Raw genomic sequence first — 27,553 nt, 5'->3', positions numbered from 1 at the left:
CGTAGAACGCCAGTTTTCTTTCTCCTGATAACGACATCCTCTTGAGTAGTCCCCGCCCGGAGATCCGAATGGGGGACTATTTTACCTCCGGAATATTTTACCCAAGAGGACATCATGTAGTCATACAGTAAAGCTGCATGCCCTCGGGAAAAATTACGGCTGTAGTTTCCCCTTGCTTTCAGCCGTTCGCAGTACCAGCACAGCAAGGCCGTTTTGGTTATTGTTACAAGGCCAGATCAGTCAATCATCCAGACTGTTGTCCTTGCAACTACTGAAAAGGCTGCTGCCCCTCTTCAGGAACCACACGTTTGTCTGGCCTCTCAACAGATACCCCTCCGTTGTGGTTGCACCTACGGTACGGCTATCTGTATCGCTGAGGCACGCAAGCCTCCCCACCAACGGCAAGGTCCATGGTTCATGGGGGGGGATTCTATTCAATACCTCCTCATTAGTTATGTGATCCACCCACCTAATCTTCAGCATTCTTCTGTAGCACCACATTTCGAAAGCTTCTATTCTCTTCTTGTCTAAACTATTTATCATCCATGTTTCACTTCCATACATGGCTACACTCCACACAAACACTTTCAGAAACGGCTTCCTGACACTTAAATCTATACTCGATGTTAACAAATTTCTCTTCTTCAGAAACGCTTTCCTTGCCATTGCCAGTCTACATTTTATATCCTCTCTACTTTGACCATCATCAGTTATTTTGCTCCCCAAATAGCAAAATTTCTTTACTACTTTGAGTGTCTCATTTCCTAATCTAATTCCCTCAGCATCACCCGACTTAATTCGACTACATTCCATTATCCTCGTTTTGCTTTTGTTGATGTTCATCTTATATCCTCCTTTCAAGACACTGTCCATTCCGTTCAACTGCTCTTCCAAATCCTTTGATGTCTCTGACAGAATTACAATGTCATCGGCGAACCTTAAAGTTTTTATTTCTTCTCCATGGATTTTAATACCTACTCCGAACTTTTCTTTTGTTTCCTTTATTGCTTGCTCAATATACAGATTGAATAACATCGGGGATAGGCTACAACCCTGTCTCACTCCTTTCCCAACCACTGCTTCCCTTTCATGTCCCTCAACTCTTATAACTGCCATCTGGTTTCTGTACAAACTGTAAACAGCCTTTCGCTCCCTGTATTTTACCCCTCCCACCTTTAGAATTTGAAAGAGAGTATTCCAGTCAACATTGTCAAAAGCCTTCTCCAAGTCTACAAATGCCAGAAATGTAGGTTTGCCTTTCCTTAATCTATTTTCTAAGATAAGTCGTAGGGTCAGTATTGCCTCACGTGTTCCAACATTTATGCGGAATCCAAACTGATCTTCGCCGAGGTCGGCTTCTACCAGTTTTTTCATTCATCTGTAAAGAATCCGCATTAGTATTTTGCAGCTGTGACTTATTAAACTGATAGTTTGGTAATTTTCACATCTGTCAACACCTGCTTTCTTTGGGATTGGAATTATTATATTCTTCTGGAAATCTGAGGGTATTTCACCTGTCTCATACATCTTGCTCACCAGATGGTAGAGTTTTGTCAGGACTGGCTCTCCCAAGGCTGTCAGTAGTTCCAATGGAATGTTGTCTACTCCGGGGCCTTGTTTCGACGCAGGTCTTTCAGTGCTCTGTCAAACTCTTCACGCAGTATCATATCTCCCATTTCATCTTCATCTACATCCTCTGCCATTTCCATAATATTGTCCTCAAGTACATCGCCCTTGTTTAGACCATCTATATACTCATTCCGCCTTTCTGCTTTCCCTTCTTTGCTTAGAACTGGGTTTCCAACTGAGCTCTTGATATTCATACAAGTGGCTCTCTTTTCTCCAAAGGTCTCTTTAATTTTCCTGTAGGCGGTATCTATCTTACCCCTAGTGAGATAAGCCTCTACATCCTTACATTTGTCCTCTAGCCATCCCTGCCTAGCCGTTTTGCAGTTCCAGATTACCATAATGAATAACCAGATAACCATAATGAATCCAATAGGGGAGAAAGAGATCAGATCGAAACTTACTGAAATATCAGAATCAGTCAAATGCAGTTCCTCAAACCAGTGTTCCATGGACAACCATCTCTTGTTTCTTGTTTCATTTGTGCCCCTTTTTTTAAGTGACAGGTTGTTCACCTGTACTTGCCAATGATGTTATCCGAGCGTACTCCAGTAAGTTATTTGAACATTTGATACATTGGGAGAGGCTAAGTTTCACAACATGAGAACTAATATATCGATGAAAATATTTCCATAACTTTTATGTGTTTTGTTCTGCCACCAGTTGGTGAGTAGATTTTCTTATGTATCCAGTTATACAAGAGGACAATTGTATTTTTTAGTATGTTCATATCTGGAAGATATGCATTGGCAGTGAAACTAGTGTGCAGACATTGAATATTTGATTCCTCTCCACATAAATTCTCCTGTGTACCACGCTGGACTAATGCTTTCTGAGGTGCAAGCCTAGTAGAAAGGCATGTAGGAGAGCTTCTGTGGGATTCAGGAAATAGGAGAGAGATACTGCCAGGCTTGTAGCTGTTTGGGCAGTCCTGTTAGTACAAAGAGTAAGATTCTGAGCTCAAGTCATGGTCCGGTACATAGTTACATATAAAATGTCTGTTTGTTAGAATATGCCATTACTGAACAGACAGTGTAAACACAATAACAGAAACCTCTGACAAAGTACGGCCAAGATTCCTCTTCTTAGCCACCTGTAATGACATTGACATTGGTTGTGTGAAAAATACCAGTTACTTTGTCTAGCATCATCAGCCCCACACACTTTTGTTGAACTGATGTGGCATGGTGTGTTTCCAGGAGGATTTATTATTATTATTATTATTATGTGTGATTAGACCCCGTTGGACCACGCAAAGCTTCTTGATTCTTTTTCCTTTTTCTCCACATTGCTCTCATTTTTTCTGCATGGGCTGTCTCCCTTTCCTGTGTCTATTTTGTTCATGCTTCCTTTGGAGCTTCATCTGTCAACTTTCTGCTTAAATACCTTTCTGTCCAAAATATCTTAATAATTTATCTGAGTTTTCTGTAGGTCATTTTCGACCTCTTGTATCCAGGGTATAATTTTAAGTCTTTCTATGTATTTAAGAATTTTGTGCGTTTTGTTTTGGGATGCCTAGAGACATGCCCATAAAATTTTAATTGCATTTTTCTAAAGTCTGCTGCAAGGTTGGACAATTTCTCAGGAGGATTTATATAAATGAATTGACGCTAAATACAGACTAAATTTAAGACATGATATGTGCAGTTTTCTGAGCTCTACTCAATAGCACTAACATCTGCTTGTGACGAAGCAAGCTGGGATATTTTTACTTCCTCTCTTGCTTTGCCATCTGCCTCCTTAAAATTCATTTTTTTCCTATTCTGATTACCATTAACATACATGAATATAATCTGCATTTCCATAAAAGAAAAAGGTTGGACCCCAGATTTAACAAATGTAACACCAGATCTAATTTTGTGCTTAGTTTTAGGTATATAATTGATTTTCTGATTTATTTCGACTTCCAAGTTAATACTTTCATTATAGGATGAAGTCAGTAATTGTTTCGCAACTTAAAATCTATTGTTGACATTTAAACAAATATAAATCCTGTACTAATTATAAACATTTGGAAGATGAAATACTAGTAATCTTAAAGTATCTATTTGGCTATATTCGAAAACATGTTAGCAAAGCCAGCCCTTAATTGATTCCAGAGTAATTAACGGTTTTGTCAAAAGTATTGTTTGTGTAACTATATATGTTAATTTCATGATTTAAACAAAAAATTCGGCTTAACCCTTCTAGTAGAAGAAACTGTTAAAAATATGGAATTTTTTGATGTAGTCAGTTAATTTAATGAGTTAAGTTTTAATTGTAATTTCTGTAGATGTAACTTCGAACAGGGTGTAACTTCAGTACCTATTATTGTGAGGATATATAAGGGCCCAGTTTTTGGTCACGAGACAGTCAGTCCACGGCCGAGTTTCAGATAGGGAACCTGTGTTGGTTAGAACAAAAACAATGCGTCAACTTAACAGTGAAATAAGTGTTACACCAATAGGCCGTGTGTTAACCAAATGACAGTGTCTGCTCCATACGTACCTGATTATTCTTCAAGATTTGTGAACTTTGTGGTTGGGTTTTACTGCTCATAGATGTTCAACAGGGAACTATTGTAGCAGCATGTGGATGTTCACCTGCAAACTATTAATGAGGCTTATGGAAAGTTAAAAAATAGTGCACTGGCCTTATGAAATGTTTATATGGGGGGTTGTGGAAAGTGGAAGTAAAAGACTGTGAAACACAACTGAGCAACTGTCGGCTACATTTTTTACAGTAGTCAGTGCTCAAATTACAACCCCATTTTTCAGCCAGTTAGCAATGCAGTACGTCGACACCGAGGACAACCAACAAATTAAGAAAGAAAACAGGTGGAACTGCTACATGCTGTTTAATCACTTGAGTTTGCTCTCTCCTTTACAGAAGCTTTCAGGCACTTTAAAGGTCACCATTCAATTCATCCGTTTAAGTTTCCATTTTATTTTAAAAATCTGATCGTCTAATATAAGAAAAATTACTGTTGTGGTTGGTCTGAACCTCTCATGTAAGTTAGTACCAGTTTGTGTTTTGTTTGCATGCAATAGTTAAGTGCTCATTCACTCTGTCTGCTACTCTACTCCTCCTGCTTTTACAGGAGTTAGTTATGGAGCACGCAGTACAGGCACAGTGCTTGCACTACTTGTGACAGGTGCACCCTGCAGCAGTGTTGGAGAGGATTTTGTATTGCAACATTTTTTCACAGAATTTTAACTCTTTAAGTCACTGTGACACTCTCATGCTGACAAAATTAACATGAAATGAAAGATAAAGCTCTTAGTCCAACCTTCTTTGCCATATAAAATTGTCCTTGTAATGGTCTTAGGTTGACAAGCAAAACTCAAGAATCCACTGCTGCTCACTCCAAAGCAACAAGTGGGGCAAAGTCCTTGTCTGTGTTGGAGAAATCCAACAAAGATGACCCAAACTTTTAGCAGTGTACATTGGTATTTATGGTAGAAGCATCCCAATGAAAGCACACAAAATGACTTATTCAGTATGAAGAGAACAGCCTCTAAACCTCCCAAATAGCTGTCACAAACAGTTATAAATTTCTGTTGGAAAATGAGTAGCTATCTGTGAAATGTGACTAGCCTTTGTCAGTGAATTTAGTCTACCGAAATCAACTCTGAGTACGGCGGTGTCCAGATAGTAAACACTGGATTAGATTAGATTAGTTTTCGTGCCATAGATCCGTGCTGAGGAGATCCTCGTGGATATGGAACATGTAAATTTATTTATTTATTTATTTATTTTTATTTTTTTTAAAGCTGAAATAACAATACTAATAGTATGAATATATTCAATACATCATTTGTTTCTGGTAGTTCTACATAGAGCTGGTCCACTCAATTGTGTGTCTTTTATGCAGTGGTTCTCCTGTTCAGTTCTGCTGTACCCATTGTTTTTACCTCCTTTTGATTGTCTCAGTTCTGTCTACAAGTATCTGTTCACTTCACATAACTCAGTTTTGTCTGATACCAAGATAGCACTTCACATCTAAAATATTACATCAAAAACTCCACATAATTCCTTTTGTCTACAACCTCTATCCTTATTAGATATTTCACATGTGGAGAAACATGTTTGGATTGTTTTTATGTATAGAAATTATTATTATTATTATTTGGTGTTGTCATTGTGGAAAATGTCTTTGAGAAGTTTCTTACTTTAAGAAAAAAACCTGACCTTCTACAAAAATGGCAGCTTTTGTATCTTGTGCCTCCCAGGACAAGTGAATTGCTTTGTTTTGTGACAGTGGTTTTATTTTCATTGGATATCTCCTTTAAAAAAATTACTCACAGCCACTTGATAGATTGAAAATACTAAAATTTTTTCATGTATGTTCTTGAAGTTTATTAAAAATATGGAAAATGGTATAGCTTAATGGTCAACAGGTTAACACGTTAGTGAACTGGATATACCAATGCAGAAATTATCAGAAACTTATCCCCATCAGAAAAACTTTGTTTTATTCTTGAAAACAACTATAGCTTGTCAGATTAATTTCCTTTATAAGATGTAAAACAATTAATTCTTTGTAATACATTTTAAGCTAATAATTTTTTATCATGGCCTTTTACCTCAAATAGTTTCTAACATCAGCTTCTGTAGCATTTAGTCCCATATTTTACAGTAAATTGTCATCTTATGCAGCAGTTGTTAGTAACTGAGGAAAATTAAAAGGTAGTTATCCCTACTAAGGGAAGTAGAAAGTGAACTGACAGTTTGACATTTTTATGTAGTGTGAGTTTGAGGAAGAAATTGTTTTATTTGCTTCCAGTTGTGTTTGTGTGTGGGTTACGGGTGCCCATCGATGAGGTTATCAGTGCACTTGTAATTTTGTATATCAGTAAATGTAATGCTTTGATTCTGATAACTAGAGTTTTATTCATTATCTTCCTTATTAGATTGTCAACCGCAAAGGACGTGTAGAGGAACGCAAACCCCTTCTGATACTCTTCAGTGAGGATGCCATGAGATGTATATTCAAAGCGGCCGGTGTTACCTCATGTAAGCCACTGGATGAACAGCATTATATGTTTCTGAAGAAACTGACACAGGTACATTAGAGGTATAATTCATTGACTGTTTTTGGTTGTATTTTTGTAATAAAAACTGTACTGTTGTTTTTATAGGGCGTATCAGGGATATGCAGTTTGGCTTCCTGACCAGTTACTTCCATAATCTAACTCACTAGTATAAAGAGTCAACACACTTTCACAACTTTTATTGTTGTTGCTTTTGGTAGATAACTGCATGTGTACATTCGTTAGTCTCAATTTGTGGAGGAACAACACAACTGATTTTCCTCATGTCAGTTGCTGATTTGCAGGGAAACATTCTTTAGATAAATGCTCGCATAAAGAATGTAAGATAACAAATATTGGTTTGAAATTGTGATTGAGGGAGAAGGGTTACATGTGAGAGATCTGTTTTTGTTATCAGTGTATTAAAATTCGTGTTTCATGAGCCATAAATCAGGTCCACAAAATGCAGAAAAGTTGATGCAAAGTGTGCAAAAGGCCATCCAGCACTATGTAAATTCCATGGATTAAGTTGCTTTGTTCTCATTATGTGCATGTCTTGATATAGCATAAAAAAACATTGTACACAGCAGAGAACATATAAGGAATTTTTTCAGCAGTGTATGTGTTATATAGTTCAATCAATAAATTTCAGTTTTGCTTCGAATTTTGAAAGAAAATTAAAAACTAACAGTCATAACTACATATTCAAATGAATACATTAAACAGCCATGAAACTCACAGCAACCCTCCATATCCAGTGCTATAATTATTGATTTCCATTTCCACTCTAAAAGTTTAATTTTCAAAATTTAATGCTATCCACTTGGACAATAATTTTCATAGCATGTAACTTTGTCAGCATAATTTATGGCGTATAGCCTTATATGGAAGTGAAAAGTGGACAATAAACAGTGCAGACAAGGAGAGATTAGAAGCTTTTGAAACATGGCCCTCCAGAAGAGTGCTGAAGATTAAATAGCTAGATCAGATAATAAGAATGATGTACTGAAATGAATGTGAGAGAACCAAAATGCCTGCCACAGGATTAGTAAAACAAGGGATAGGTTGGTAGGATATATCCTGAGGTATTAAGGAGAAGTTAATTTGGTAATGGGGGCTTTAGTGTCCCCCCAGCAGACATCACGATGGTGGCAGACAAGTTGGCATGGGTAGTGCAGCAGGATAATGCAGAAACCGGCCATAGAGGAAACACACCACACATGGTATGGGCAGACCCACTGCCCGATGTGTTTACTTACAGCGAGCAATAGGCCAGGGGGAAGGGAGGGGAGGACAACAGTGCTTATTTGGAGTTCGTCCACTGTGGACCTCACCTAGTGTATCATGCCGTGTGTTGTGCTGAGTTCTTATTCGTTAGTCGTCCGTGCCAGCCGCATAGCGAGTTCTTCCTGTGCTTGTCTCTATATGGGTTTGGTTTGGATTAGTCCACAGATGCGAGAGAAATACCTGCACTGGTTCTTGCTGCACTCCCGTGTAAGGTGTATGGTCAATCCAGTTTATAAGGATGCTTTGTTGTTGCCCAGCAGCACAGGTTTTTATGAAGTCCTCCAAAAGTTAGAGCCCCCCCCCCCCCGCAACTGATCCCGAGAAACTTCCCTTTGATAAGATTTGTTTGTTGCTTGTGCAGCATTTTTGACATCAAACTCAAGTGGCGGTGGTTTGGTTGCAGTCTAACCAGCACTACAAATGCCCCGGGCAGTTGTATGCGGATTGGGTCACTGATTTGTGCTGCCTCTTGCACAAGTGTTGTTTTGAGTGTCCCAGGTGTACTACCTCTAATGCAGACTCGCTAATTTGAGATGTGATTGTAAAGCTAGCTCCTGATCATGAGGTTCAGATTAGGGCATTGATCTTGTCTGATCCTTCTTTAGTCGACATTGCCCAAATCTCATAAGCGTACAGCAGTGGTGCCAAGGGACGTCGTTTCTGATAATTGGAAGAGATTGTGCATGGCTGTGCATGGTAAACCCCCCTCCTCAGTGCCCACACAGGATACCCCAGGTGGTCTTGCCACCCACCAAGTCACCGTGTTTTGCCATTGTTGATGATGCTGGTGCATTGGTATTGCACTACCTGTCCTTGCCCGTGACTAGCTCCGCAGATTTGTGCCACTCGCAGCATCATAATTCATGCCAGTGGCGCTTTTCAAGTCTTCTGCATAGCTATTCCAATTATAGGATGAGCCAGCAGTCCTGCCCCAATTGTCATTTGTTGCATGTTCACCACAACTGCCCGCAGTGTTTTCACTGGGCTGTGGAGCAGCCTCCGATCCTCCCTACATGGTGCCTTGGCCTATTTTGCTGATGTTGATAGTGGATGGGCAGCCGGCAGAATTTGATGTAGATATGGTAGTGTTGGTCAGACTAATTAACTGAAATGCATACAGGCTCTTGGGATGCCTAGAGTTGCAACAGCTGCTCCATCACGTTGTGTCTTCTAGATTACAGTGCATTCCTTTTTGGGACAATTCTCTGTTTGTGCATTATAAGGATGTGGCATGGCAACTTACCTTGTTGGTGGTCAGTCGCTGTTGGCACAAAATATCTTTGGGCTCAACACATTTTATGGTTTTGGTTTCCAGATCATTGATGAAGTGCTTTTAGTGCCTCAATTTGTTCCTTTTCAAATTTGGTCTCTTTACTGCTGCCCTTCAGCTCACCATTTGAGAATACCTTGGACCAAGAAGAAAATTTCAAGGCACATGTTTCTCGTAAGCCATTGGCAGTACACGAATTTAACCAACTTTGATTCCATAAGGAACTGTTGCGCACAATGACTGTAGGCAGGCTATAAGGAAGGATAGTGAAATATGGCATCCCGGACGAGACACAAAGTTGAAATATGCTCACTATTTTTTATTTACTTAAATTTGGCATATTTCGTGGCAGTACCTTTTCCGTTAGATGTTTACGAGGCGGAATTGGTCTTGGCTTCAGTTGTCTAGTGGAAGTATGATTCCACTATGCATCTTTGTCGGCTGCAGAAATGACCTGGTTGAATGTGTTTGCCTCATTTTTGGTGCTTCAAATACCATTTCTTCGAATGTAGTTTCTTCTTATAGTTTGTATAGAAAAAATAGTAACATAATTCAAAATTATTTATGACGGCGACCTGCACATTCTTCTACCGTCAACACACACCAAGAGTTAACTGCCGACTGACTATAGTCAAAGACGACTCCAGTGTCAAAGACATTTTACACAACACACAAGCTTCCACTTGTAATCAGTCTCTTTGCTATTCTTCGACACATTTACTAATAGTAATCAATATGCTTTCACTCACAAAAATATAAGTAAATTAACATATAATAAGGCAAAATACAATAAAAAAATTCTGACAAAAAATATAAGAAAACATTTACAATTTGGTATCGATAAATCCGGTAAAAAAAAAAAAAACCACATCTCCCGGATCCATTACAACTGCTCCCCAGGGCTTTTGTTGTTATGAACATATACAACAAAATCCCGACCACACTCAGTAATGGATCTGTATTGCACAATTAGTACATTAATGATGCAGTCTGATAACCTCTTCCAAATTTGGACTCTTTGAATCTGTGGATTTGTTACTGACTGTTGTTGCAATGATTCTTCCCCATCAATCTCATACACAAAAAAATTCAAGTAAAGAAATTATTTGACATGACAAATATACATGGTATAAAACATACATGAGAAATATTCTAACATACAGCATACAGATTGAAAATAATAGAAAGGTAAAACTCATTTCCTAGAATAAGATTAAAATTTTTTTTTTATTACTGTTAATTTCATTATGGTTACATATTGTACAGTAAAAATGATACTGGACATATATAGTGTAGTGTTTTGTTATATGTATTTGCCTTTTATATATTTTTACTTCTGATTTTTTTTTTGAATTTTTTTAACTCATTTTTTTGTATATTTTTTTTTGCTTATGATTTTCTTTTCAAATTTTTTTTATTTTTTTTACACATGTTTTTTGTATATTTTGTATTTTTTTGCTTATGACTTTCTTCTTAATTTTTTTTTTCTTATGATATTCTTCTTTTAGTACAGCTAAAGATACATCAGTATTATCTAAATTTTTTGCAATTATTTATGTATACTTGCCTCTCTACTGCAGTATTACTACAAGTCACATTCTTGTGAAGAGTACTTTCGCTCCCCACAACATCAGTATAAACAACAATAAATTGCTCATATATCATGAGGCTTTATCTAAAATTGTTTTTGAAACTTATACCTTTGCATGCATGTCCTCACATGCATGCCTTCACCCACAGGGAAGACTTAGCTTCCAAAAATTAGAAAAATTCAGAAATGCTCACTAGGGAGACTTTTTTTTGTAAAAAAGTAAAAATAAATCTTTCTCTCATTCTTTGTTACAACAGTGTTTTTTTCATCAGTTTCAATTAACATGTGACTTCAAATTATTAATTTATACATACAAATATACATACTTGGTTGTACAGGTAGTTTTGTTCTAACAAGCGCATTCCAGTGGAGGACTTTTGTTTTAGATGATAATAGGTTATTTAAATCTTGAAATTATGATTTCTGTTTCTATAGTTTCAAAGAGACAACATTCCTGAGACCAAATAATTTCTTTGACTTAGGATACACCAAACGATAAGCATTAGGGTGTGGATTTTCTGTGACTTCAAAAGGCCCAATATAGATATCAAAGAATTTTTTAATTTCTGAAGTTAACATTTTTGATTTTTCATGAGATTTGACCAGAACAAGATCCCCAATTTTGAAAGTGGTTAATTTTACCCTATTGTTATGTCTTTTATTCCTTTTTTTCCCTTGTTTCCTCATAGTTTCCCTGACAATATCTTCTCTTTCTTGCATAGTTAAAGGTGTGCATTTAGGAAATTCAATAAGTTCTGATATAAGATTTGGAGGTCTAATATTAAACATAATCTCATACGGTGAAAATCCTGTGGAACTAAGTTGTAGGCTATTCATAATATCTTCAAAATTTCGAATGTGCTCAAACCAGGTTGGATGTTTATGGCTACAATAGGTTCTACAAAGTCTCCCAATTTCCCTCATATATCTTTCTGCAGGATTGGTGGATGGAGAATAAACTGATATATGTATATGCTTCAATTTTGATCTTTCAATAAACTTCTTCCAAATTTTAGAGGTGAACTGTGAACCATTATCTGATAATATAGCTTTTGGTTTACCCACCTGTGCGAAATAATCTCTTTCAATTTTTATTATAATTTCATGGCTAGTAGCTTTTTTCACTGGATATAGTTTAATTAATTTTGAAAATACATCTACCATAACAAATATGTAACAGTGACCACCTTTACTCTTTGGTAACATTCCGTATAAATCCACTGCGATAAAATCGAAAGGTTTTTCCGGAATAATGTTTTGCATCTCTCCACCACATCTTTGATTGCTCACTTTAACTCTCTGACATTTGTCACAGGTTGCCAATTCTTTTCTTACCTTCTTTCCAATATTGTAAAAATAAACATTTTCTTGTATCTTTTGAATGCACTTCTGTATCCCACAATGACCAAAACTTTCATGTATGCAAATGATCAGCTTATCAGCATCTGCCTCTGGCCAACACAGTTTCCAATTATCAGAATCTACATCTGTTCTCCGAAATAAAATCCCCTTATGTAATTTGTAAAATTTATCAAGTTTCTCATACCCCTTCTTGCCTAAACATTCTTTGATTAATTTCCAACTCTGATCCAAATTTTGATTTTTTCTAATTTTGTTACACATAGCTCTAATTGTTTTCTCATTTTCCACCCCTTTCAAGTATCTAATTTTAAATTGCTTTTCCTCCTCTTGTTCAAAAATCTCCTTTTCTCCCCCAATTGGTAACCTTGAAAGTGAATCAGCTACTACATTCTCAGAACCTTTTGTGTGTTTGATTTCAAAGTCAAACTGTTGCACAAATATTGCCCATCTGGTCAATCTACTGTGGTATAATTTGCACTCTTGTAAGTAACTCAAAGCTTTGTGATCCGAAAATACTATGGTTTTATGTCCAATAAGGTAAATTCTAAATTTTGTAAAAGCCCAATGAATTGCCAAAAGTTCCTTCTCTGTGACTGTATAATTTTTCTCATGCTTGAGCAACATTCTGCTTGCAAATGCTATGGTACAATGTATCTTAACTCCATTCTCTACTCTTTCTTGAAATAACTCTGCTCCAAGCCCATAATTACTGCTATCAGTGTTCAAACAAAATGGTAAATTGAAATCAGGTCTGTGTAATAAGTGTTGCTTCCTCAACTCTTGCTTAATTTTATCAAACTCTTCCTGACAACTTTTATCCCAAACCCAAACAGTGTTTTTCTTAAGTATCTGACTTAAACATGGTGCATTCAGACTCTGATCACTTATATGTTTTCGGTAATAACCGCATAACCCAAAGAACGACTTTAATTGTTTTTTAGTCTTAGGAATAGGAATTTCTGAAATTGCTTTAATTTTTTCTGGATCTGCCAGAATTCCCTTGTCTGTGACAACATGACCCAAAAATTTTAATTCAGAAACTGCAAATTTGGATTTCTCTAATTTCAATGTCATCCCCCCTTTTCTAAGTTTTTCACAAACTGACTTCAAAATCGAAAAATGTTCCTCCCAATTTTGCCCTGTAACCAAAATGTCATCTACATAAATTATCAGTTTAGACGCAAGTTCTTGCCCCAGTACATGATCCAAAGCTCTTATAAATTCAGAAACAGAAGAATTTAACCCAAATGGCACAACACAATATTGGCAACTCTTACCATTGTACAAGAAAGCAGTATATTTCCTAGAATTAACCGAAAGTGGTACTTGATAAAAACCCGAAGTTAGATCCAAACTTGACATATATTTTATATCTGTAAATTTATAGAGTAACTCATCAATATTTTCGGGATGGTCTGTCTGTCTGAACAAAATTTTGTTTAAGTGTCTAGAGTCCAAAACCAATCTTACTCCACCATCTTTTTTCGAAACTGCTACTAGAGGATTATTATATGCACTGACACTCCTTTCTATTATATTACATCCTTCCATCTTTTTTAGCTCTTTCTCAACAGTAGGTCTTTTTGCTATTGCAATACTGTATGGTTTTATGAAAAATGGTTCATGAGGTTTTACCTGAAGCTCACACTGATAACCCTTTACCCTACCAGGTATGTCACTGAAAACATCACTGTATTCCCACAGCAGATTTTCTAACTGTTGTTTTTGCTCCCCAGATAAATTTTGTGTTTCTGAAATTTTCAAATTTACTAAATTCCCAAATTCGACTTCATCAGTATCAAATCTATGAGTTTCAATATTCTCCAAACCAATTTCTTTTAGTAAATTGATACTGTCAAAATTTCCATTACTCTGATCACCAAGTGTGTTCACAAAATTTGTCTGAATGTATTCCCTTTCACTAGTTTCTATCAAAAGTTTTCTTCCAACCCAATCAAATGCTGTATTTACTTTTACTATCCAATTCATACCCAAAAGAAAATCTTCATTAAATTCCTGAATTACAAAATATCCATGTGTGAACAACTTGCCTACAATTAAAAATGTCACTAAAGCCTGGCTTTTTACTAATTTACTGCTCTTCCCAGTAGCACCTTTTATCTTTACCCCAACAACTGGCATTTCAACAAAATCTTTCCCCACTTTCAATTTCTTGCTTAACCTTTCAGATATTCCCGAGATCTCACTTCCTGTATCAATTAAACATTTACCAATCCATGACCCAATTTGAACTTTTATATAAGGACTGCAAAGTTGATCACTTTTCTCAGAACCTGTATCCTCATGTAATAAATCACTTTCAATTTCCCCAAACCTATACTTATCAGAATCATATTGTATATCATTACATGTATTATTTGTCACAGTTATAAAATTTGCACAAGATACAAAATTGTCATTAGTACTCTCTATTATCTCAAATAGCCAAGAATTTTCATCCAAATCACACTGAATACTATTGAAGTACTTATCCTTCAGCTTTTCAAAAATAAAATATCTAATCTTTTTCCACCACTCAGGACATACAGTTTCATATACATTAATAAGCATCTTTCTAAGGTTCTTGTCAAAAGAAATAGTTTCACTGTTCACCCATAGATTCATAAGAAATGTGTGTGTGTCATTAGTATCTGTAAAACTTTCACTTAGGCTAGAAGTTATACATGTGTCATCATTATTTGTGTAGTCAGATTCTTTACCAACAACATCAAAATTCACACTTTTACATACACCCAGCTTGTGAGCCTTGTTCATCCTGGCAACAACCCTGGGAATTTCTATAATATTCTCACTATTTAATCCATTTACAACCATGTGTATACCCAACTCCCTATTTAAACTAATGAAACACCTTTCCTCAACATCATCATCAATACCATTACCATCATTATCAACTTTATCATTGACATCATTATCATTATACATATTCAGGTCATACACATTCAAATTATCCCCTAAAATATAATTTCCCCTTTCTAAAGTTACCAGATCCCTTTCACCAATATTTTCATTCTCACAGCATGCATTCTCTCTTTCATTCACACACGTCTCTGAACTACTACAAATTACATCATCTGACAAAGTGTTGTTCTTTTCTGTCCAAGTGTAAAATTCTGTCAAATTAAATGAATCACAATTACTTTTATCTACTGTATGTTCTTGTGTACTGAAAATTTTATCTTTATCAATATCATCATTATTTTCCTCTTGAAATTTTTTCAATAAGTAACAACTAATGACCTCATGTGATAGCTTAGGTTTGGAATTGTCATGTTTGGGTTTATGATAGTCACATCCATTGGTCCTTTCATCATGCTCACCTTCTGCCTCAACCTTGCGGACCTTCAAGGGAGCATCTACTCGTTTTGTATTTCCTGAATTACAACTGGTTCCTGTTTGAACTGCTGATTGTGGTTCTGCCAATGTCTCTGATCAACATTTCTGTTCCCATTCCTATGCCAAACATTACCTGATTGTTGGTAGTTTCTATTGTACTGATCTCTAGCAAAATTTCTGTGATTTTGATCCCTAAAGTGTTCTCTATTTTGTTGATTATTTCCGTGAAAATGTTTTTCTTGTTTTGGATGAAAATTATGGTCCTTCTTTTGAAAATTGTTATATCCCCTTGAATTTTGACTGACACCATGATAATTGTTTTGTTCCCTTTTTTGAAAGTTATCATTTCCCCAGTTTTGGCCATTACCTGTCTGAGTAAACCCATTGTGTGTTCTTGTTGTTACCCTATCCAACTTTTCAATATAATTGAGAAACTGCTCTACATTACTAACAGGACAATGAACTAAACTCAACTGCATTGCTGATGGCAATCTTCTCTTTAAGGTATCAATTTTGATCAAGTCATCCAAAGGTTTTGTTAAATGAATAAGTTTTTGAAGTTCACTTTTGCAAAATTGTTTCATGTTCCCATCTGATTCTCTATAGTTTCTCCCATTCAAAAATTCACTTTTGATTCTAGTTTGTTTAAGATCATCCCAAAAATTTTCCAGAAATTTTGATTCAAATTCTGAAAAGGTCATCCCCAAAGTTACAATCTGGTTTGCCCAAGTCAAAGCTTCCCCTTCCAAGAATTTTTTCACAAATTTAATTTTCATATCATCTGGTGAGTGAGGTAAAAAACAATCCTTACAATACTGTATAAAATCAACAGGATGTAAGGGTCCATCTACCGAAAAGTGCTTCACTGGAATATTAGATACAAGATTGCATGTGTCGACATTGTGATTTTTGCTTTGAAATTCAGTGTCAAAACTCAATTTTTTCGCTAAGTTCTTTGACAGATTTTTTGTTTTCTAAATCATTGCACTCTACTTTTTTAGCTAGAGTAACCAAACGATTGTCAGTTTCTTGCTGTACATTTTTTACTGAAACTTTTGTGTTCTCATCAAAATTTTTTATTTTCCCTTTTATCTCATTAAAATCAATTAAATTTCTTTCCCTATCTGCCAGTAACTCATTTTTCACAGTATTAATTTCATCGCTCAATTTAGCACCAATTTAATTTACTTTTGCTTCCACAGATTCAATTTTTTCCTCAACACTGCCAACTCTGTTTGAAAGATCACCCACTTGGGTATTGACTGCTTGGACTTGCAACAAAATGTTATCAATTTTTTCATCCCAGTAAGTCTTATTGTCATCAACTGATTGTTTGTTTAATTTCTTTCGTGAAATTTACAAGAAAACTTTTTAAATCAAATTGATCGGTTCTTTCTGTTTCATTTGACCTGTCCTGATTTTCGAAGTCTATTAAATTACTACTTTCTACTTTAGGAACAATACTCTCGAAAATCCCATAAGTCATTGTGAAGAAAAAAAAATGTATACACAACAATACAAAACAAGATAAAAAGATTGTTTTAACAAAATACGAAGGTTTCGTGACTTATCTGGAACACTCTTCTACTGTTGCAAATCCACGTTTTCCATCCATGTGATTGTTGACCAAAATTCTTGAAGTATTTTCTTCTGTCGAAAATTATATTTTTTGCCGAAACATTTCTTCTCCAAAACTTTTACTTTCCGATGAACACAAATACTGTAACACACATTCTGAAAAAACTGGTATTAACACACAAAAATTTTCTTCCTCGTAGCACTGTTGAAGATCTCGTGAACACAATATCCCGGCTACAGTCCCCAGTTGAAATATGGTATCTCGGACGAGACACAAACTTGAAATATGCTCACTATTTTTTATTTACTTAAATTTGGCATATTTTGTGGCAGTACCTTTTCCGTTAGATGTTTACGAAGCGGAATTGGTCTTGGCTTCAGTTGTCTAGTGGAAGTATGATTCCACTATGCATCTTTGTCGGCTGCAGAAATGACCTGGTTGAATGTGTTTGCCTCATTTTTGGTGCTTCAAATACCATTTCTTCAAATGTAGTTTCTTCTTATAGTTTGTATAGAAAAAATAGTAACATAATTCAAAATTATTTATGACGGTGACCTGCACATTCTTCTACCGTCAACACACACCAAGAGTTAACTGCCGACTGACTATAGTCAAAGACGACTCCAGTGTCAAAGACATTTTACACAACACACAAGCTTCCACGTGTAATCAGTCTCTTTGCTATTCTTCGACACATTTACTAATAGTAATCAATATGCTTTCACTCACAAAAATATAAGTAAATTAACATATAATAAGACAAATTACAATAAAAAAATTTGACAAAAAATATAAGAAAACATTTACAATTTGGTATCGATAAATCCGGTAAAAAAAATACCACATCTCCCAGATCCATTACAACAGGCACACAGAAATCAGTCACGATCCCATTAGTTTTGATTATTCTTGCATATCTACATTTTGGCCATAAATAGCCATCTTCAGTGCATTTGATTTGCAATCCACATACATGATTCCTTCTGCCTATGCACCAGTAAGATTGTGTGGTGCCATGTACTGCCATGAGTTTGTTGGATTGTAACTCAGATGCACTGAAGATGGCTATTTATAGCAGAAATCTAGATGTGGAAGAGTACTAAAAACTAACAGGATTGCAATTGATTGCTGTGTGCCTCTCCGTCCTTTTATCCAAATTTTGTCTCTCCCCCTCCCCCCCATTCCTTTCACTATCCGTGACAAGGTAGGGGCTCAGTTGCAGTGTTGACTGGATCTGGGCATCATTTATCCTGTTTTGTTGAGTCAGTGGGCCACCCCTTTGGTGGTGATTCAGAAGCTCAATAGTGCCGTGTGCCTTTGCAGTGATTTTAAACAGATAGTCAATGCGTGATGTGTCACAGATTTGTATCCCTTTCTGCAGCAGGCAGAGTTGTTACCGAAGTCGTTGGGAGGCCAGTATTTTTCCCCGCTTCATCTACATCTACATCTGCATGGATACTCTGCAGATCATACTTAAGTGCCTGGCAGAGAGTTCATCGAACCACATTCACGATAATTCTCTATTATTCCACTCTCGAACAATGCACAAAAGAAATGAACACCTATATCTTTCCATGCGAGCTCTGATTTCCCTTATTTTCTTATGATGGTCGTTTCTCCCTATGTAGGTCGGTGTCAACAAAATATTTTCGTATTCGGAAGAGAAAGTTGGTGATTGAAATTTCATGAGAAGATTCTGCTGCAACGAAAAATGCCGTTATTTGAATGCTGTCTGTCCCAAATCCTGTGTCATGTCCGTGACACTCTCTCCCCTATTTTGTGATAATACAAAATGTGCTTCTCTTCTTTGAACTTTCTCAATGTACTCTATTAATCCTATCTGATAAGGATCCCAGACTCTGCAGCAGTACTCCAAAAGAGGACAGACAAGCATAGTGTAGGCAGTCTCTTTAGTAGATCTGTTACATTTTCTAAGTTTTCTGACAGTAAAACTCAGTCTTTGGTTTGTTCTTTCCAATTTAAATTGTCCTTAATTGTAATTCATAGGTATTTAGTTGAATTTACAGGCTTTAGATTAGATTGATTTATCGAGTAACAGAAGTTCAATGGATTCTTTTTAGCACCCATGTGGGTGACCTCACACTTTTCATTATTCAGAGTCAATTGCTAATTTTTGCATCATTCGGATATCTTTTCTAAATGGTTTTGCAATTTGTTTTGATCTGCTGATTAGTGTGCTAGACGATAAACGACAGCATCATCTGAAAATAATCTAAGATGCCTGCTCAGATTGTCTCCTAAATCATTTATATAGGTAAGGGACAGCCAGAGCGGAATGCCAGTAATCACTTGTGTTTTACTCAGTGACTTTCCGCCAGTTACTACAAACTGTGACCCCTCTAACAGGAAATCATGTATCCAGTCACAGAACTGATACAATATTCCATAAGCACGCAATTTCACTATAAGCCGCTTGTGTAGTACACTGCCAGAAGCCTTCTGGAAATCTAGAAATAAGAAATAAATTGGAAATCCCTTGTCAGTAGCAGTCAACACTTCATGTGAGTGAAGAGGTAGTTGTGTTTCACAAGAACGATTTTTTCTAAATCAGAGTTGACTGTTTGTTAATAGTCCATTGTCTTAGAGAGATTTAATAATGTTTGAACTCAATATATGTTCCAAAATCCTGCTGCATATCGATGTTAATGATATGGGCCTGTAATTTGGTGGATTACTCCTACTACCTTTCTTGAACGTTGGTGTGACCTGTGCAACTTTCCAGTCTTTGGGTATAGATCTTTTGTTGAGGGAGCAGTTGTACATGATTATTAAGTGTGGAGCTATTGCTTAAGCATACTCTGAAAGGAACCTAATTGGTATACCTCTGGACCAGAAGACTTGCTTTTATTAAGTGATTTAAGTTGCTTCACTACTGTGAAGATATTTGCGTCTAAGTTACTCAAGTTGGCAGCTGTTCTTGGTTTGAATTCTGGAATATTTACTTTGTCTTCTTCGGTGAAGGAAATTCGAAAGGCTGTGTTTAGTACCTCTGCTTTGGTAGCACTGTCGTCGATAGTATTTCCGTTGCTTCGACTTGCATCATGTGTACCTGCAGTTGCTATTGGATGCAATTTACATTCCCTGTAGTGTCAATTACCTTGATGACATTTGGATGGTTTTTCAGTCTTTCAAGCAGTGTTTATACTCTACTCCCTGTTGGGTGTCCTTTACAACTTGGCCTGTGATGCATGCCTTGGTGCCATACCAGTTGTAGCAGTGGGCCCTCTTTCTCAGTAACTGCTGTTGACATTCGTTACTGCCCAGCATGCCAATGCTGATGCACTATCACAGTTGCTGGTGATGCCTGAAGTGGGGTTTGATTGGCAGGAGTATCACGTGGTCACGTTGGATGAGGGCTTTCAGCAAATTATGTTGGACTTTCTGTTGATGACAAGTGATGTCATGACTGTCACGGCTGCTGACACCCTTTTTTGGCGTAGGTAGTCCAGTTGGATTAACTGGAGTACATCTCTTTGGGTGTGATCAGACATGGCATACATTTTTTCTCCTGTGTGATTGGCTCATTGTTGTCCAGGGGGTTTTCATGCTTGCTAAGCAAGAGTGTTGTGTGGTTGTTCCTTTGGCATTTTCTCCTCTCATACTTCCATTGCTCCATGCCTCACACTGGGGTAGGACTTGTATGAAGGCACTGGCGTGACATTACATTTACTGGCCAGCAATCAGTCTTGACATTGAACATATGCATTCTTGCAGGGCTTGTGCACATAACCAGTCTGCAGCACTGTGCCAGTTCTCTCCTTGGGAGGTCCCAAAGCACCTTTGGGACAGGATGCATGATGGTTTCGCCAGCCTCTTTTTGGGCATTATGTCGTTGTTGGTGGTTGATGCATTGTCCAATTTCCTGTGTGTAGCCAAGCTGTCATTGACATTGTCAGCTGCCATGGTTCGTGCATTGTCAGTTATTTTTGCCATGTAGGGCTCCCACAGGACACTGATATCTGTAGTATCTGTCAACAGTCGGCAAGTTGTGCTACGGGAGTTTGAGGACATTTGTGTTTGCAATGGTATCTAACATCTGATTATTGCTCAGTTTCACCTGGCATATAACTCTAAGATGGAATGCTTTGTGTGTACATTTACAACCCAAATGAAGAAGTTCATGTCTGCTGCTTCCTGTGACGATGCTTTGTTGAGCTTTCTCAGTACATGCCAGGTGACACTGGTCATTGGGTGCAGTCTGGTAGAACGGTGGCACAGGTCTCCTGGATCTTCTGCAGCCCAAGTTGCACGTCACGAATCACTGTGGACGAGGGCTGTCGATATTTTTAAAAATATTGGGAATCCGATATATCAATATGTGAAAAAGTGTCATTATTGGCCCTGATATATAAACAAAAAGTATTAATATATTACAGGCAAAAATATTAACATATCAGCCTATAAAAATATCAGCTGCACATTGTAAATATTCTGCCGGTTTTAGAGTTGTGTATTTAAATACTGATTTATTGAGTGTGGCTATTGTTGCCTGAGACAGAAGTTGTGTGTGTGTGTGTGTGTGTGTGTGTGTGTGTGTGTGTGTGTGTGTGTGTGTGTGTGTTTTGGTCGTCTATTTTTGACCCAGGCCATATGGGCCAAAAGCTTTATTTGTGACAATCTTTTCATTGTGTCTATCTGCAATTCAGCTTCTCCACTATATGTTGAGTAGCAATTCTGGATTTTCCATTGTTTAAGTACTGATTCATTGTTAGATGTTCTGTACATCAACAAGCTAGCAGCCTGCCTATCTACCTTAGAGCAAGAATTGAAAGAAAAATACCTAATTTGAAAATTTGTCAGTTAATACTCGGGCATTGTGCAGATGAAAAGGTTGTATTACAATACTTTTTTGCTCGACTGTTGTACTGCTAATTAACAAAGGTGTTCATGATGCACTGTCTTGCAATATTCAATTGCAGTTAATCTCTCATATTTTATTTTCTTAATTTGTCATTGGCTATGTGTCGAAATAAACTTTTTTCATGCTGATGTAGGAAAATTGCATGGTGAAGCCAGCTTCTGTTGGTAGCACTGATTACGTCATATTTCCCCTCACGTGACTCCACCCAAAGCAAAGACCTGTCTGGGCATTTAAGTTTTTGTTCATTTTCAGCAGCTGTTTCTGAAGAAGTAGCACATTACTTGTGTTAAAACTGCTTTTTAACACAACTGGTGTGCTATTTCTTCACATTGGAAATATTGTTATTCCATTCACACTGCCCCTCCCCCTCCCCCTACCAGCAGTGCAATCAGCCTTCTTCTTTTGTCCACCTATACTTGCTTCACACAGTCAAAGAGAAAGACTGGACATGATGAGAGCTCAAAATGTAATTAGACTCCTTCACACTTTGAAAGTAAAAGTATTTTCTATTACAATTTCAAATATTTATCAAAATTGCCAAAAAATATATAAAATAAAAATATTGGCACTTGATATTGTCATTTTGATATCGATATATTGATATAATTTGATTCTTTATTAACAGCCCTACTGTGGACCACTGAGTTTACCTCCCAGGGCTGCCGCTTGGGCTCAGTCCGTTGGCCAGTATGAGGTGTGGCTGCTAGGTCTCATGGTGGGCCACAAGCTCGACAGTTGTTTGTGGTGGATATTGGTAGGGAGCAGCTGACCTGCCTTTCAAATTAGCTACGCCAGCGCACTGTTGGGACACCATCGCCATGGTCTACTGGATGGCAGTTTGGGTCACGATGGAATTCTGGCTGAAGGTTCCCACTTGCAGCAGCATGCTTCTACATTGCCACCCCCTCCCCGTGCTCCACTGCCCTCCCATCATATACAACAGCAGCCCCCAATGAAACCTGCATTTGTGCCTGCTGATGTGGAGCCCATTAATTTTGATTCACCTTCTTCCTCAGCCTCGCCTCCCCCTCCCTGATGGAAGTTACTTTGCTTCCAATGCTGCCCCCTTTTGCCGCAGCCTCTGTGTTGTTCCACCCTACCAGCAGTGCCATTGATGTCAGCTGGCCTCCTTTGGTGGTTGGTCCGCTGTTGGGTTCTGCAGGGACCCATCTGGTTTTGCGCTGGAGATCACAGCCCAAGCTGGTCATTTTTGGCTGGGCCTGTCAGGGGGGAGGGATTTAGTATCCTCACCAGCAGACATTATGTGCTGAGTTCTTCCCTTGTTCATCTCTACATGTGTTTGGACTCTCTGTTTCCCATAGGTGGACTCATATGGTTAGCTCATTTCCCTCGCATAGGGTTCTGTTGCCCGGCTATTATTGAGCCACTATTGGCCCTTGAAGTATCCGTGCTTATCATGTAGTGTGTGGGGTTATTGCATCCTGTGCAGATACTAAAGAGAAAATGCGAGTTCCACTAGATGTAGGTTGCAGTAGATGTGCATAGATGAGAAAACCTGCATAGGGTAGGTTAAAGTGAACAGCTGTATCAAATCAGTCTTTGGACTAAGACAGAACTACGGTACATGGGATATGTAGTTTCAGTCATAAATGATACATCGTAAGATACATGCAGTCATTACTGTATGCTGATGTATGGTTTAAGAGAAAGTGTACATTTATATTTAACATATATGTGTGTAAACTGCATTATAATCTTAATCTCTGTTTACCATAATGTTTTACATAATGATGCTTATCACTTTGTACCACAATTGAATTGTTGGATGTTACTGTTTGGAGCACTTGCTTCCTAGTGAAAAAGGGTTTGTATTCAGAACCTTGAATCAAATGTTTCAGAAAAAAATTCAACATTTGGTATGAATTTTCTTCTCTTTTTACATCTTCCTTGTTGGGTGACGAAAGAACTAGAAATCTAAGACACTTTTGTGTTTATAGTTAGTGTCTCTCTTAGTTCTGCACAAGTTTATCCTGCTTTAATAGCCAGTAAATAAGCAGTACTCTTTTGTCTCAAATATTTTTAATTTCATTTGTAATTGTAGTTATCAGTGATATACAAAATCAGTAATATGTGGTATTGTATTGATTTGTTAATGTTCCTTTGAAGTAGGCTGGATAGTCCATAATGAGTGTCATTCTGAATTTGGTTAGAATTTCTGGTGATAATTATATTGAAAGATGAGTGTTAAACAGAGCATCAGACCAATAAGAAGTGTGCATTATTGTAATTTAACAATAATGGAAATTTCTGGATGGAGAAATACATGAAATAAGGAAAAGGTAGCCACTCAATTTTAGCGGACCAATGCATGGAGCACATAAACACATAACATGAAACTGCATTCATACTAACTTTTCGATCTTTTGTTCTTTTTCTAGCAAAAATACACACATTAAGACACACACAATCAGACAGGTACCCAAATGAACGCTCCTGTAGAAATGGTTTGACTGATTATTGATGATTGATTACTGAAAACTGTTGCCTGAGCTGATGATGGCAGGGAGGGGGCAGGAATGGACACACAGAGCATGTAAAAGGAAAGGTATCTTACATCTCTTTTTGCTCCACCTTCTTTACTGCTTTCGTCTTGTTGTGCAGCCCCGGAGTTGTATACCAAAGCCTTGTCTCTGCCCCGTTACCCCCACTTTATTGCATCCTTTCCTAACCCCTCCCCACCTCCATTAGCTCAGGCAACTGTTTTCAGTAATCAATCATCAGTAATGAGTCTCATCATTTCCATGGGAGTGTCCATTTGGGTATCTGTGTGGTTGTGTGTTAATGTGTGTACTTTTGCTACAAAAAGAGCAAGAGCTCGAAAGCTAGTGTAAATGCAGTTCCCTGTTATGTGTTTCTGTGCTCTGTCCACTATAGGTGAATGGTTGCCTTTCCCTTATTTTATTGTAATTTGATACATAGTGTTATACAGTGTTAACAGGATCTTTTCGTATGTTCATTGTTTATAGAAACTGTGCTCTTGTATGACTTCTAATGTATGTATAATATTCTACAGGTTCTAACGGGACTGGGCACTCAATTGTGTGTGCTGTGGGGAAAAGAGGATGGTGCAAATGGACGGCCACCAAACTTTTCTTTATATCTGGATGCCATCCTTACTTTCACCCAGCACCCTAGTCTCACTCTGGCACACTATGCGAATAGCCTGTGGATGTCTTTCTTTAAACACGAGCTCATCTCAAAGGATCCAGTTTTCCTCACATTTGTCCCAAAATGGGTACAGTCAACTGGCCCCAAAATTATAAAGGTAAAAAGGTTTTTATGAGTCTACTTAAATACTAGGAAATACTTTGGACTATTATGTTGAGTTTGTCTATTTGTGACCTGACCATTGCAGTTATTAGTTAAAGTAAATGTAGCTCGTCTCTGCCATAATGCCCTTTAATAAATGAGATTGTAGACGCTGCAGGTTATAATTATGTAATTTAAATTATTTGAGTCACATTACTTCCCATTATCATTCCTTTCTATGTCAGATGATTATTTGGAAAATAAAATAGAATTTTCTTTCTACTTTGAGTTTATATCATGTAGAGTCCTTACTTTATTCGTTACGTGCGTACAACATGGTAGCTGATCAGAGTGAACAGTCATATGGTAGTTGGTTGCATATACAGTTCATAGTGCTGAAGAGCTAAATGATTATCACATATAGTCATATACTTTTCTGGTTCACTAAATAAATCATATGACAGCAACCGACATAGAGCTAATGTGAGATAACTTGGTCCATGCATAGAAGTGCATTATTGTTCTCAGTGCTAGGCAAGTCCAACCTTCTTTACAAGGGATGGCTACCTTAGTGTGGCGTCACCTGCTGAGCTGTAAGCTTTGTCTGCTATGAACAAAACATTCTCTCCCTGCCTCAGCTACACTACAAGAATGACGTGTGAGCATGCAGGCTGCACTGCAACATTTCTCAGATGATTGTAAAGAAACTATTTGGCGAAAAAACTTGTTTCTCTGACACCTTGTAGCCTCATCCATTAGCTTCACAATGAACTGCCTATCTTTTCGTTAATAACCATAGTTAATATATTAACTAAGGTACTGCATGAAATGCGAATACTTTGCAATGAAAAATAGGGTTTGCTATGATTTTGCATTTGCTAGATTAAAAAAAAAAAAAAAAAAAAAAATCTTTAACCTTAAGATGAGATCTGTATCAATCCTCAATCTGAAAAAGATTGATTGTACGTGAAGCACTCACTTCCAATGGTGCATGCAAACGATAGAGTGAAAGTGAAATATTCATAACACCCTTCATATCTCAGAAATGGTTCCAGATATTGAAACAAGTTTTTGGCAAATGATACCATGAAGAGTGGAGAGTATTTTACCATACAGCTACATGCAGAACTTTTTGATGTAATGTGGTGTACGAGTAATCACAGATTTTTTCAGTGAAATAGTGTAATTATTTTAAGTGAACTGAGAATTAGTATAGAACTGTAATAACGTAAGTGAAGGAATCATACGTTTATTTTTGTGTGCCGAGCGTGGGCTTTTGTTAAGCTATTGACCTTATTTGCCTTCAGTTATTTCTTTAATAGTATTCTATTTCAGAATTCAGTTGCAACTTCATTAGCATGTTAGTGAGATGAATTTGTGTAAACCCCACTGTGTTTTTGTGAAAGAAGCTAATTTTAACATGGCAACAAGATAAAGAAAAAAATATTTGCAAGTTGGGCAAAAATAAATTGCTCCTTCTGTTGCAATTTCATTTTAATCCTGTAACCTATTGTTTTTAATAGTGAACTGACTGACTGAATCATTGACCATTCTCGTGTAACCTGTTAATATAATCATTTGCAGACTTGTTAGTTGTATCTTCTCTCCAGATTTTCAGCTGTGCAACTGAGTGAATGTAGTCATGTTACACAGTATTTTGGTGGTTTCTGTGTGTCAACCATATTGTTTGTCTCAAGTGCAGATCTCAGTAGCTCACAGTTTCGAGCACTTCCACAAAATAACTAGTATGGCTGGAGCCCTGATAGCAAGCAAAAGATACCTATGTTCAATGCAGTTGAAGAAGATAGCTACTGGAGCTTTTAACACATAGTTTGGAATGATAACACTAACTCTTCTGAAAATTTGAAAATCTCTATATCGTCAGAAAAAGCATGAAAGAACACATTGTATCTTATTTAGAATAATAATGGAAATTCGTGTGTGGTGCAGTATGTAAAATAAGGGAAAGGTAACCACTCACCTGTAGCAGACCAATGTGTGGAGCACAGTAACTCATATCAGAAAACAGCATTCACACTAGGTTTTGAGCACTAGCTTTTTTTCCAGCAATAGAACACACATTCACACACAAAAAGTGTGTGCTGTGCCTGGAAAAAGCACTAATGCTGTAAAGCTACTGTGAATGCTGTTTTCTTTCATGTGTTACTGAGCTCCGCACTCAGATCTGCTGTAGGGGAGTGGTTGCATTTCCATTATATTACATATTGGACCTAACTTATCTATTCCATATATTTTATCTTGAATACATTGGCAATTATTTTAGTAGAACAGCTAGTTTGTCTTGCTATCTTGCCAG

The 27,553-nt window shown here is 37.1% G+C and overlaps 1 protein-coding gene across 3 annotated transcripts in view; it reads left to right on the top strand.

Moving 5' to 3' along the window:
• LOC126475361 (exportin-5) overlaps nt 1-27,553 on the top strand; it is a 197,251-nt gene that overhangs the window by 69,339 nt on the left and 100,359 nt on the right. For all 3 annotated transcript variants that reach the window (XM_050103176.1, XM_050103177.1, XM_050103178.1), the window contains exons 6-7: nt 6,519-6,671; nt 25,001-25,252. In XM_050103176.1, the coding sequence (XP_049959133.1) occupies nt 6,519-6,671; nt 25,001-25,252 (405 nt within the window). The remainder of the gene's footprint in view (nt 1-6,518; nt 6,672-25,000; nt 25,253-27,553) is intronic.

Source organism: Schistocerca serialis, chromosome 4 (genome assembly GCF_023864345.2).
Source record: "Schistocerca serialis cubense isolate TAMUIC-IGC-003099 chromosome 4, iqSchSeri2.2, whole genome shotgun sequence".
NCBI lineage: Eukaryota > Metazoa > Arthropoda > Insecta > Orthoptera > Acrididae > Schistocerca > Schistocerca serialis.
The sequence above is the reverse complement of the archived record's forward strand: the minus strand, read 5'-3'. Positions and strand labels throughout refer to the sequence as shown.